We start from the raw sequence: 12,519 nt of genomic DNA on the forward strand, positions 1-12,519 counted from the left end.
CCAGAGTTTATTTATCCATTTGCCAGTTGAGGGACATCTGAGTTGTTTCCAGGTTTGGGCATTTATGAATAAAGTCTCTATACGCATGTATGTGGCTACTGAAAGATCTGAGCTAGGGATCTGTGTTCCTCAAATGCAAATCTGATCATGTTATTCCCCTGATTAAAATTCTTCGCTGGTTTCTTATTGCCTACAGCAGTGATTCTGTACCATACATTGGAATCACCTGGAGCACTTTTCAAGCTGCTGAATGCTCGGCCCACCCTGAGAGATTCTGATTTAATTGATCATTGGATAGGGCTCAAATGTCAATTTTCTTACAAGCTCCTCATACGATTTTATTATTTTTTAGGCTTAACTCTTTAAAAAAAAAGTATTATTGAGATATAATGCACCTACCACAAAATTCATCCATTTAAACTGTACAATTCAATGGTTTTTGGTATATTCTATTATTTTTTTATGTTGAGGCAAAAAAATACGTATATAACATAAAACTTGCCATTTTAAAGTGTGTAACTCAGTGGCATTAGTTACATTCACAATATTGTACAGCCATTACCACTAGTTCCTCATTACCATTTGATATTAATGTATGTCCAGTTCTATAGAGCTAAATCCAAGTGCCTTAGCAAAGACCCAAAGGCTTTCACGGGAAAACGTCATCCTATCTTCCCAGACTCAGCTCCTCTCACTTCCTGCCCTGCATTCTCCTGGATCCAGACACTCTGAGTTGTCTTTAACGTTTGAAAACTCTGCACCTTTGCATACTGCTCTTTCACCTCTCTGAAACACTCTTCCCACTACTATTTCTGATAAAATCCCAGGTCTTCAAAGTCAGACTCAAGTATTATTTTTATGGAGTGCTCTTTCCACCTCTGGGCTTATTTAGCTGTGATCTATATCACCCTTTATCAGCCTCTATTGGAGCACTTAATCATGACAATTTTCTGTGTCCCTTTTTGTCTCCCCAACCAGAACCAGAATCTGTCTCTGTCTCTCTTCCCCCCTCACTCACAGTGAAATGGAGACTCTGCAATGTCAACATTAGAGAGAACTGCCAAGAAGAGCCACCTAACCCATATCACATAGTGATGTGAGTGGGAAGTAAACTTTTGTTGATTTAAGGCATTGAGGTTTCAGGGATTGTTTGGTTCCACAGCATAAACTAGCACAGCCTAATAGACTCATGAAGAATCCATTCACCATATTCGTCAGCTGTTCTCTTGTGATATAAGTAAATGGAGTATGTGGAACCCCATGGAAAATAGATCATGGATTGGAGGGGAGGCAGAAGGAGAGCTTGATTTCAGAGGAGTCTAGGAAAAATGTAGGTGTGAAGGAAAGGTCTTGAGCACAGTTGTTCCTCAGGGAAGATAGACCTAGGCTGCGGTGAAGGAAGAAGTAACTCACAGATTGGGTGTGTCTAAGGGCAATGAAGACAAACAGCCTACTAAAACCTTTTTCATAAGACTATTCCTGACTTAGAGAATTAGATACAATCAAGTGTAAAATTTCAAATCTCAAATCAATACTTGCCAAAAAGTCTTAAAAAAAGAGAACCCTGAACCAATGTTCAATTGTTAATTTGACTTTTACTGACAAAATACATTTTTGAAGGCATTGCTGAATGCACCAGTTTTGTCCCTTATTAGTATAATCAGAAAGATGTCTTGGTCCAGCAGTGCTCTGGAGGTTGAAACGTGTTCTCCTTTATGATATGCAGCTCTGACTAGATCTATTTTTCTGCCTAAGGTGCAGAAACGCAAATGTGAACTGTGATGCTGTATAATTTCTGCTTCTTAGACCATCACCATTATAAAAAATACAAAAACACAAAACAAATTTTTTTTGAATTTCACTAAAACCGTGGACTGACGTGCATGAGGCAAAATGTGCTGTTGTCCAATCTTCCATTACCGTATTAACCTATTGATTGTCTCACATTATTAAAAAACAAAACAAAATGTGCATCTGTCATAGAAAAGCATGTATAAATGAAATATACCTCCATCAGCAATGAATTGTTTAAAGGAGAGAAACATAAGCTAAAAAGTATTGCAGTTTGGGATCTGTTTTAAGACAATTTGGTGAGAGAGAGGAAAAAGTACATAGATAAAGCAGACATGGCAAAATCTTAACAATTGTTGAATCTCAGTTATGAGTACATGGGGATTCATTGTACTCTGCTCTCCACTCTCTTGCATATATATGAAATTGTTGATGATAATAAATGATACAGGGATCATAATCTTACAGATAAAATACTTTCAAACATTTGCACAAATTTAAGAGTACAACTTAAATGATTAGTTTCCTTAATCATAGAATTTTATTGTATAATGTCAAAAAATAATGATATTTTGCAAATAGTAGGATTGATTCTTCAGAGCTCTTTCATATGTGTTATTTCATAATGGTACCTAAAATGACATATTTCTACAGTGGTTATTACCTCTTTCTGATACTGTTTAATAAGTTGCCTTTCTCATTGCCCTGAAATCTAAATATCCTGCAAGAGTTCATCTATCTTTAAAAGCAACAATAATCTTTTATCACATTTAGAATTAGACTCAATATTAAAAATGATAATGGTTGGAACTGCATGCATCAGGGCAATCCACATTTTCTGCTCCTTATGTATCAAAAGTAAGGGTATCATATTCAGACTTATACACACAACATCTGATTCAATTATCTATTGTTTCCTGGAAACCATATCTATTGACTGTGGCTTGAAACATGGATATGAAAATAGCAATTTTTTTACTCCATTGACAGTATCGATAAAGGTAGAGTATATCTTTTATTCTAGAGTGAGATATTTAGCATGCCATAGGTGTAAATGAAAGACATAAACTAAGAGACAAAAGTGAACCTTTCAAACGTTAATATGATGTTGGCTGTGTTATGATGAGCCTCATGATATCAAGTGCACAGAACATATAGGTGTCATGCTGAGAAACCAATGATCTAGCTCTCATCCTGACTGCAGGCAAAGAATATCTCATTAAAGCCATAAATTTCATGAGTCTGTTCCTAAATTTAAAACGCTTAAGGAAAATGGCTTTCATGGTTCAACAGTTTTAAATGGTTGTACTTAGTTGGCTTTGTAAAAAGGAAATGAATTGTTTTTTTTAAACAAATCAGAATTATGCCATAGTTGCATGTGTTTTCATGCGGTTGCTGTTAGCACTTAACTTCCTCTCTAGATAACAAAACCCCAGACTCCACATTGAATTCACCATGGGGAGACAATTATTACTTGCTATGATTGTTCAGGATAGTCTGGGACGGGGATGAAATTTGCTCATTCATGGCTGTATAAAAACTGTTTTCTTGAGGTAATGTGAAAAGGAGAGGGTTTCTAATCAACCTTCACTATTCAGAGTAAACATTATTTAGCCTACTCTTAGGAGGAGTAAGTTGCTCCAGTTTCATGCGGTGCTAGCACCCAACCAATAGAGATGTGTGCAGGCCTCAGGGATCCAAGGCATTGGAAAATGTCACAGCAATTAACTGAACTTATTTCTTCTTTCTCAGTGGATTTTGGAATAAATCTTACATAGCCATGGGGGAGATGCACTTATAGGAAATATTTTCCATGTTTTGTTTTGTACACGTCCGACTTAAAGAGCAACAATTGGTTGCATCTGGGAAAAACAAGACAAATTACAAGAGAGTACAGATATTTCAAATGCCTCCAAATGTTTAATCTTAGAGGAGAGTCTTAGTGATTGTTTTACAGAAAGAATATATACATATGAAAGAATAGATACCTACTCACAATAGGAATATAATTATTGCTTTCCAAAAAATATTAGAGAAGCAAAGCTACCTAGACTCACTTCATTTCATCTGGATGATCAGAAAGTTACAAATGAGAAATATTATACCTTGGAAAGAGCATGTCTTATTTGATGTGTGTGGAAATAAAACTCAAAGAAGTTCATAGACAGTTGAAACTCAAAGCAGTTTATAGTCATTTAAAGTTGGAGGGCTTCCCTGGTGGCACAGTGGTTGAGAGTCCGCCTGACGATGCAGGGGACACGGGTTCGTGCCCTGGTCCGGGAAGATCCCACATGCTGCGGAGCAGCTGGGCCCGTGAGCCATGGCCGCTGAGCCTGCGCGTCCGGAGCCTATGCTCCGCAACAGGAGAGGCCACAACAGTGAGAGGCCCGCGTACCGCAAAAAAACAAACAAAAAAAAACCCTGTGATGTAAAGTTGGAGCAACTGGGCATACATCTTGCTTTCCCTCTCAGTCAAGCTTTCTAATCCCAATGGAAATGGATAGAATTATCCAGAAGATAAAGTTAAGGTTTAAACATTTTAAATTGTGTTTCAGTGTATTTTCAAGTGCAAAGTCATTCAAAAAATCATTAAAACAGAACATGAAATCATTAAAAATCTTTACATTAAATGTTTTCAAGAAGGCATCACACTATTTTTTGAATGTTGAATTTTTTTTTTTTGCGGTACAGGGGCCTCACACTGTTGTGGCCTCTCACTGTTGTGGCCTCTCCCGTTGCGGAGCACAGGCTCCGGATGCGGAGGCTCAGCGGCCATGGCTCACGGGCCCAGCCGCTCCACAGCATGTGGGATCTTCCCGGACCGGGGCACGAACCCGTGTCCCCTGCATCGGCAGGCGGACTCTCAACCACTGTGCCACCAGGGAAGCCCCTGAATGTTGAATTTTTACAATTTTTTGTATGTTGTTTAATTTCTTTTTAAACTTTCATTAGCATCATTTGTAGATAGTTATTACTTTTAAAGTGTTGTTACAAACACTATTGTAGAACACCCTAACACCATACACAAAACTAAACTCAAAATGGATTAAAGACCTAAATGTAAGGCCAGACACTATCAAACTCTTAGAGGAAAAGATAGGCAGAACACTCTATGACATAAATCACAGCAAGATCCTTTTTGACCCACCTCCTAGAGAAATGGAAATAAAAACAAAAATAAAGAAATGGGACCTAATGAAACTTAAAAGCTTTTGCACAGCACAGGAAACCATAAACAAGACAAAAAGACAACCCTCAGAATGGGAGAAAATATTTGCAAATGAAGCAACTGACAAAGGATCAATCTCCAAAATTTACAAGCAGCTCATGCAGCTCAATAACAAAAAAACAAACAACCCAATCTAAAAATGGGCAGAAGACCTAAATAGACATTTCTCCAAAGAAGATATACAGATTGCCAACAAACACATGAAAGTATGCTCAACATCATTAATCATTAGAGAAATGCAAATCAAAACTACAATGAGGTATCACCTCACACAGTCAGAATGGCCATCATCAAAAATCTACAAACAATAGATGCTGGAGAGGATGTGGAGAAAAGGGAACACTCTTGCATTGTTGGTGGGAATGTAAATTGATACAGCCATTGTGGAGAACAGTATGGAGGTTCCTTAAAAAACTAAAAATAGAACTACCATATGACCCAGCAATCCCACTACTGGGCATATACCCTGAGAAAACCATAATTCAAAAAGAGTCATGTACCAAAATGTTCATTGTAGCTCTATTTACAATAGCCAGGACATGGAAGCAACCTAAGTGTCCATCATTAGATGAATGGATAAAGATGTGGCACATATATACAATGAAATATTACTCAGCCATAAAAAGAAACAAAATTGAGTTATTTGTAGTGAGATGGATGGACCTAGAGTCTGTCATACAGAGTGAAGTAAGTCAGAAAGAGAAAGACAAATACTGTAGGCTAACACACATATATGGAATTTAAGAAAACAAAAATGTCATGAAGAACCTAGGGGCAAGACGGGAATAAAGACACAGACCTACTAGAGAATGGACTTGAGGATATGGGGAGGGGGAAGGGTAAGCTGTGACAAAGTGAGAGAGTGGCATGGACATATATACACTACCAAACGTAAAACAGATAGCTAGTGGGAAGCAGCCGCATAGCACAGGGATATCAGCTCGGTGCTTTGTGACCCCCTACAGCGGTGGGATAGGGAGGGTGGGAGGGAATTGAGCGCAAGAGGGAAGAGATATGGGAACGTGTATATGTATAACTGATTCACTTTGTTATAAAGCAGAAACTAACATACCATTGTAAAGCAGTAATACTCCAATAAAGTTGTAAAAAAAAAATGACCATTATGAAGCACAACTTCTAATTAAAAGACAAAAAATTGCCTCCAGTTTTTGGCTATTAAGAATATTATGAATAAAGTTGTTTAAAATATTCATATATACATCTTTTTGTGGGCATCTCTTTTCATTGCTCGTGTGTAAAAATCTATAGCAGAGTAACTGGGTCATATATTAAGGGCATGTTTACCTTCATGTGAAACTTGCAAACTTCTTTCCAAAGTGGTGTACCATTTTATACTTGAACCAGCAGTCACATGGACAAGATGACAATTCCCTTGGCTGTTAGTCTGCTTCTTTCCATCACTGCTTTCTTAATAGGCTCACGAATAAAATGGACATTCTGGAGGGATGAAGGCTGTGTCTAGAAAATAATATAAGTGTTTACTCTTGATTTGGTTACCATTGCTGAATGCCTAACTTGCCAGCAGTAGCAACCTATCCCTAACCTTTTATGTAATACCTCCATTAGAGTTCTATTGGTGCATAAAAATTACCACAAAAATTTACAGCTTATAACAACACAATTATTATTTCTGAGTTTCTATGGGCCATGAGCCTGATATGGCTTAGCTGAGTTTTTTGTATGAATTCTAGTTGTGTTATAACCTCACCAACATTTCATTATCTGAGTCTAAATGATCACCTATGACTGTCCAGTAGAAATACAATGGAATTTACACATCCAAGTTTCCTAGGAACCACATTAAAAAAGTGAAAATAGTTGAACTTTCTTTTAGTAATATATTTTATTTAACCAAATCTATCCAGATATTACCATTTAAGCCTATAATCAAAAGTTAAGATATTTTACATTCTTTTTTCATACTAAGTCACCAAAATTGGTTATGTGTTTTATTCTTACAGCACATCTCAATTCAGACTAGTTGTATTTCAAGTGCTGAATAGCCACATGTGGCTAGTGGCTGCTGTATTGGACAACACAGACATTTCCATGGGTATACAGTAGTCACTCACTGTGGTTTTAACTTGTATTTTTTCCTGATAACTAAATGATGTTGAGCATGTTTTCATACACTTATTGGCCATTTGTAAATCTTCTTTTGTATAATGTCTGTTCAAATGTCCAGCAACAGGTGGTATATTCACACAATGGTGATTCACAAATTGTGGTATATTCATACAATGAAAAAGTACTCAGTAATAAAAAGGAATAAACTATTGATTCATTAAATAACCTGGATGAATCTCAAAATATTATGTTGAGTGAAGAAAGCCAGGCACAAAAGAATACAGATGAAATGATTCCATTTGCATGAAATTTTAAAACAGGCAAACTAATCAAGAAAAATAAAGCAAATCCACTGCTATAGTAGAGGTGTGTGAATGATTGTAAAACTGCAAAAGAGAACTTTCTGGAGTGATGGAAATGCTTTATATCTTGAAATGCTATAAATGTACCTATGTAGATATGTACATTTATCAAACTTTATTGAACTGCTAATTCAAAATAGGTGCATGTTGTTGTATGTAAATTATACTCCAATAAAACTGATTTAAAGAGTAAAAGCAACATATGTTAGTACCTGCTATGTAATTTCCAGGCCCAGTGCAAAGTAAAACTGTGGGATCCCTTATTCAAAAAGTATTAAGAATTTTAAGACAGTGACAGCAGAGGGAGTTTGTTATGATTCCCCGGTGATAGAGAGTGCATGGCATATAGTAGGTTCCAATACAATTTTGTTGGATGAATTTAAGAATGTGGGCATTTTAGTGCACAGCAACTTCCTTTCAAGGACAGCATTAACACCTCTTCCTACTTCTGCTCTGTGTTCCACAGACCTGAGGAGAGAGTAGAATTCTGTATAGTTTTTTTTTTTTAAATGATGTATGTAAATATGATAGAGACAAATACTGATTAAAAGTTGTTTTACTTTTAAATTCTTTGAAAATGTGAAGAAGTATAGCTCAATAATTAACATGAAGAAAATACAATTCAGTTGAGTGGGTGGAAATTATACAGGCGTCATGAAGTATAAAGAAGTTTTGTCTTTCAGGTATTCTATATTGTTACAGGCTGACTTAGCTGTAACTAACTAAGCTAGTTACTTAGCTAACTTACCCAATATGGGTCAGGAAACAAGCTAAGTAATGGGGATGTGGAGATAAAACACGTATATATAACTGTGTAGTGGTTTGTCTTCTTTAGAAATCAATTGTTAGATCATATTCTAATTGTTAATGTTTCTAAGGATCCTAAATATATATAATCCACATTGCCATAAACATTTCATTGGGACTTCACTCTAGTGTTCCTTAACATAACTGGAATTGTTATAACAGGCATTTGGACTTATTTAAATAAGTTATGGACTGAATGTGCCCCTCCCCATCCCCACCTCTGCCAATTCTCACATGTTGAAGCTCTGGTTCCCAGTATGGCTGTATTTGGAGTAAGGAAGTACTTAAGGTTAAATGAGGTCGTGAAGTTGGGAGTCCTGATCCGATAGGATTAGTGTCTTTATAAAAAGAGACCAGAGAGCTCACCTGCCCTCTTTCTATGTGTACTCACCTAGGAAAGACCATGTGAGGATGAAGCAAGGCCACCATCTGCAAGCCAGGAAGAGAGTCCTCACCAGAACCCAGAACCTGCTGAATCCTGATCTGGGACTTCCAGCCTCCAGAACTGTGAAAAAATACATTTCTGCTTTTGAAGCCAAGCAGCCTGAGGTATGTTGTTATGGCAACCTGAGCTATTACAATATGTTATATCCTATAAAAAAACTACATAATATGCAAAATTTGATTCAAAAAAAGTACCAGCTTAGTCATATAATGTGGGCAATCTTTTAGCATTATAACAAGATTTATGTGTATATACTTAGACATAAGTGTATAAACCCTAAAAATTTGATAAATTCATACGGCAGATTTTCCCTAAAGGAAATTTACAGTGATTTACTTTATTACTCATTGTCCATAAGCCAAGGGATACATACATATTTTAAAATATTTCTAAAAAGGAAAACTAGAGTTTTAAATGATTAAAGGTATCACAAATATAAATATTTAAAATGCTTGTTGGGTGGCTGAGTGTCCCTCTTCTCATACTCAGCAACTTATTTTAGAAATGAAAGTATTAAGAGATGAGATGACAGCACACTAGTAACTAAATAAACAGTCTACTGAAAAATATGGCCAAAAAGTTACTGAAAAATTGTAGAGAAGCAGTAAGATGCTTTTACACTTGTTCCATCGTCACTCAACGTAGAAAAGATAAAGCAGGATTTTCATGTTTTAGGGGAGCTGGAATAGTAGTTAATTACTTCACTTAAGCCAAAGTTTTCAAATTAAGCATGGCTAAGAATTTAGGGAAGAAAAATAATTAAACGGGAGGTAGCAGGTGGTAAATAAGGTGCTAACAACAAAGACTATGTTTTTGGGGAAGATAGTGAATTGAAAGAGGTATGACATAGGTAGTTCACAATAATTAAATGTGATATTCTGGGGTGAGACTGCTTGGGTTTGAAGTTTTGCTCTGCCAATTACACGCTCCATAACCTTGGTTAACTTATTTTCCCTAAGTCTCAGATTGATCATTGGTAACGTGAAGAAAAGTAATAACTATCTTATATGTTAATAGGGATGATTAGTGGTATAAAGAATACTGTTTAGCACAGTACCTACAACATAGTATATGTAATAGATTTTAATGATAATATGAATCATGTATTATTGTTTCTTTTCAAATGTGACACCGCTAATGTAACTCCAATCTAAGTGAATATGGGTATTTTGAAATAGAGTAGTATCTATTCCAAAAAATAGGGAAAAAATGGGAAAAAGTCAAATTAATCTTTGTATTTGCTTATTGCACAGGCCCTCCTCAGACTCTGACATGCCTACTCAGGCTTTTCTTTGGCTCAAACTCTGCTTCAAAATTCATCCAGGGAGTCTAGTCTGTGGGATATAGCTGTTTTCCTGATATCCATAGTTACATTATTTGAGGCTATACATCAATGACTTTTCTATCTTGCCTACTTGCAGTTTTCCCCATTTCAGCCTACTGTATCAGAGCTGCCAGCCTGTCCCACTGTCACACCTTTACTGAGCTCCTCAGATGCTTGTGATAAAACTATGGCTCCAGGCTAAGTATACAGATTTCATTCTCACAGGGAAGAAGTGTATGCTGGCATTCTCTTATAAGCCTTCCAAAGTTCTGCTTCCCATTTTAAGGAACTCTGCTTCTAATTTTAAGAAACTCTGCTTTAAATAACCAAAGACATCTGCCAAAAACATTGGCAGAAATCAGAAAATGGTATTTAATCTTGTGGCAGTAGTTGGTTTTCAGTGTTTTCACATGCAAGCATTTCCTGTTCATTTTTGAACTATGTTGGACTTTCTTTATATTAATTGGAATTCTGTTAAGGTCCTTGAAGAAGACAACAGGCTTGTAAGGGGAAAAGACTTTCAGTTTTTTTTTTTTTAAAGTCATCCACATGTGTTAACACTTGGGTTACAGATAAAATTCTGTCTCTTATTCTCAAATTTCAGTAAAGAATTTAAAAAAATATTTTAACGGTCTAACTTTTATATAAAAGTTTAAATCGCTCTTAAAAAATACAAATTCCAAACGCACGTTCCTATTTCATTTTCAATGACTTTATTGAGAACATTTTGCAAATTAGATTTTACAATTTAACATTTTACAATTAGAAATTTCATCTGCTACTATGTAAGTTGCAAACTTTTCAAAACACTACAGAAAATCCTTTATTTCTTTGGATTTTTCTGTTCCATGTTGAGCTCCTGAGATGTATTTTTTCTTTCAGCTTCATTTTCATCTTCCTGTGAAATAAATTTTAGAAAACATTAAAATATAAACTTCAGGGCATTTTATCACCTATACTTAATACACTTTAACTTCATTTCTCTGATGAATTAACTATCATGACTCCAGTAATCGTAGGGGAAAGGCTATAAACAAAATGGCACAATTATGCAACATTTAAACATTAACATTCTCAGTGGGTGCTGTTTTATACTACACATTGACTAAAAATTTCTGTATGTTTTTAAAAACAACTTATTTTATCAATGACTTAAGAATTACTTTTGAAAGCACCTGCTACTAAAAAGTGTCCTTTTTAGGGGGTCAACCAGATATTTTTACTTCACTATTTGATAAAAAACAGTAAATTTAACTTCTGAGACATTTTATGTACCCAGCATGGCATTTTGGTCTCATCCAGCATACTTTCTTGACAGGTCTGCCAATTTTCCAATTACTTGTGCCACCATGTTATCTGAAGATCAGTCAGTTCTAAAATAGGAAACTCTAAAATGGGCACGTGAGGCGACAGAATGCTTACATTCTACAGTTTCATTCTAAGTGGTGGCCTCATAATTCATAGCAGGTTCCTGTGGAACATGGTGAATAAATAAAGTGACATCATAATGTCTGCTTCCATAGGAATGAAGTGTATCTTGTGTTCAATATTAAATGGTGACCTCCAAAGTATAAATAATGAGAATCTGGAAAAATATTTCATCTTACATTTTATAACCCATCTCATCATATATGTTCCTTCAACAACACGTAAGTACAAAGCAGTCTTGCTTTTCTAATATTTCTGATAGGCCTGCCATTTTTATCAATGGAAGTAAAGAACACTGTCTAACTCTTTACTGAGTTAATTAAAGTATGAGTAGCTTAATTTCTTAAGTATCTCTGGACAGCAGTAATAACATCAATATCACTACACATCACCCTGCATCTCTGTATAAAAACCAAATTCAATTAAATAATTATTAAGCTTTGCTAACAAATAATTATTAAGTAAACTGACTTTATTAAGTAAATGAAAATCAAGGTGTATATATATAACAAATATATATTTGTTATATATATGTTAATATGTATAACATATTTATATAATGTTTATACATAACATATATATGTTAAGTGTCATATATATATATATATTTGTTTTCCACGAAAGACCACACCCTTGCCCATAAACATTAAGGTGGAGAAAGCTTCCTTTATATACATTGTCTCTAAATTTCAACAGCACCTGTGATTTAGCCTTTGTCAACACCAGGAAAGCAGAGAAATTATCAATATTATCAATCAACCTGAATCATTACAGATATGTTGGCTGCAAGGAATGGGGTTTCTGACTATCAATTTTGGCAATGTAATTTTAATATATTTATCTAAGCGCAATAGCCACTGTGTGCTGTTTAATTTTTTTTCCAATTTGTCTCTACTGAATAGAGATATTATGTTCAATTGACTCTTGAAAATCTATTAATGAAGGTAGTTTCCACTTTAAGAGTCTAAGATAAGAGTCTGTAGAGATTACACTTTAATTACAACCCAATAAAAAGCAAATCCTATTCCACACTTTCCACTGTCGT

At 35.4% G+C, this 12,519-nt stretch overlaps 1 protein-coding gene and 1 long non-coding RNA gene across 6 annotated transcripts in view; one reads left to right on the forward strand and one right to left on the reverse strand.

The window, feature by feature from the left end:
* LOC307191212 overlaps positions 1 to 12,519 on the forward strand; it is a 69,255-nt gene that overhangs the window by 53,918 nt on the left and 2,818 nt on the right. Inside the window, exons 2-3 of one of the 2 annotated variants that reach the window (XR_013829641.1) lie at positions 8,673 to 8,826; positions 11,570 to 11,695. This is a non-coding gene — a long non-coding RNA (uncharacterized lncRNA). The remainder of the gene's footprint in view (positions 1 to 8,672; positions 8,827 to 11,569; positions 11,696 to 12,519) is intronic. The other variant, XR_013829642.1, reaches the window with a different exon arrangement.
* Positions 10,622 to 12,519, reverse strand: part of PHF14 (PHD finger protein 14) — a 200,505-nt gene continuing 198,607 nt past the window's right edge. For all 4 annotated transcript variants that reach the window (XM_079931046.1, XM_079931045.1, XM_079931052.1 and 1 more), the window contains one exon: positions 10,622 to 10,944. In XM_079931046.1, the coding sequence (XP_079787172.1) occupies positions 10,870 to 10,944 (75 nt within the window). In that variant the 3' untranslated portion in view covers positions 10,622 to 10,869. The remainder of the gene's footprint in view (positions 10,945 to 12,519) is intronic.

The sequence above is a fragment of the Stenella coeruleoalba genome (assembly GCF_951394435.1).
Source record: "Stenella coeruleoalba genome assembly, chromosome: 9".
NCBI lineage: Eukaryota > Metazoa > Chordata > Mammalia > Artiodactyla > Delphinidae > Stenella > Stenella coeruleoalba.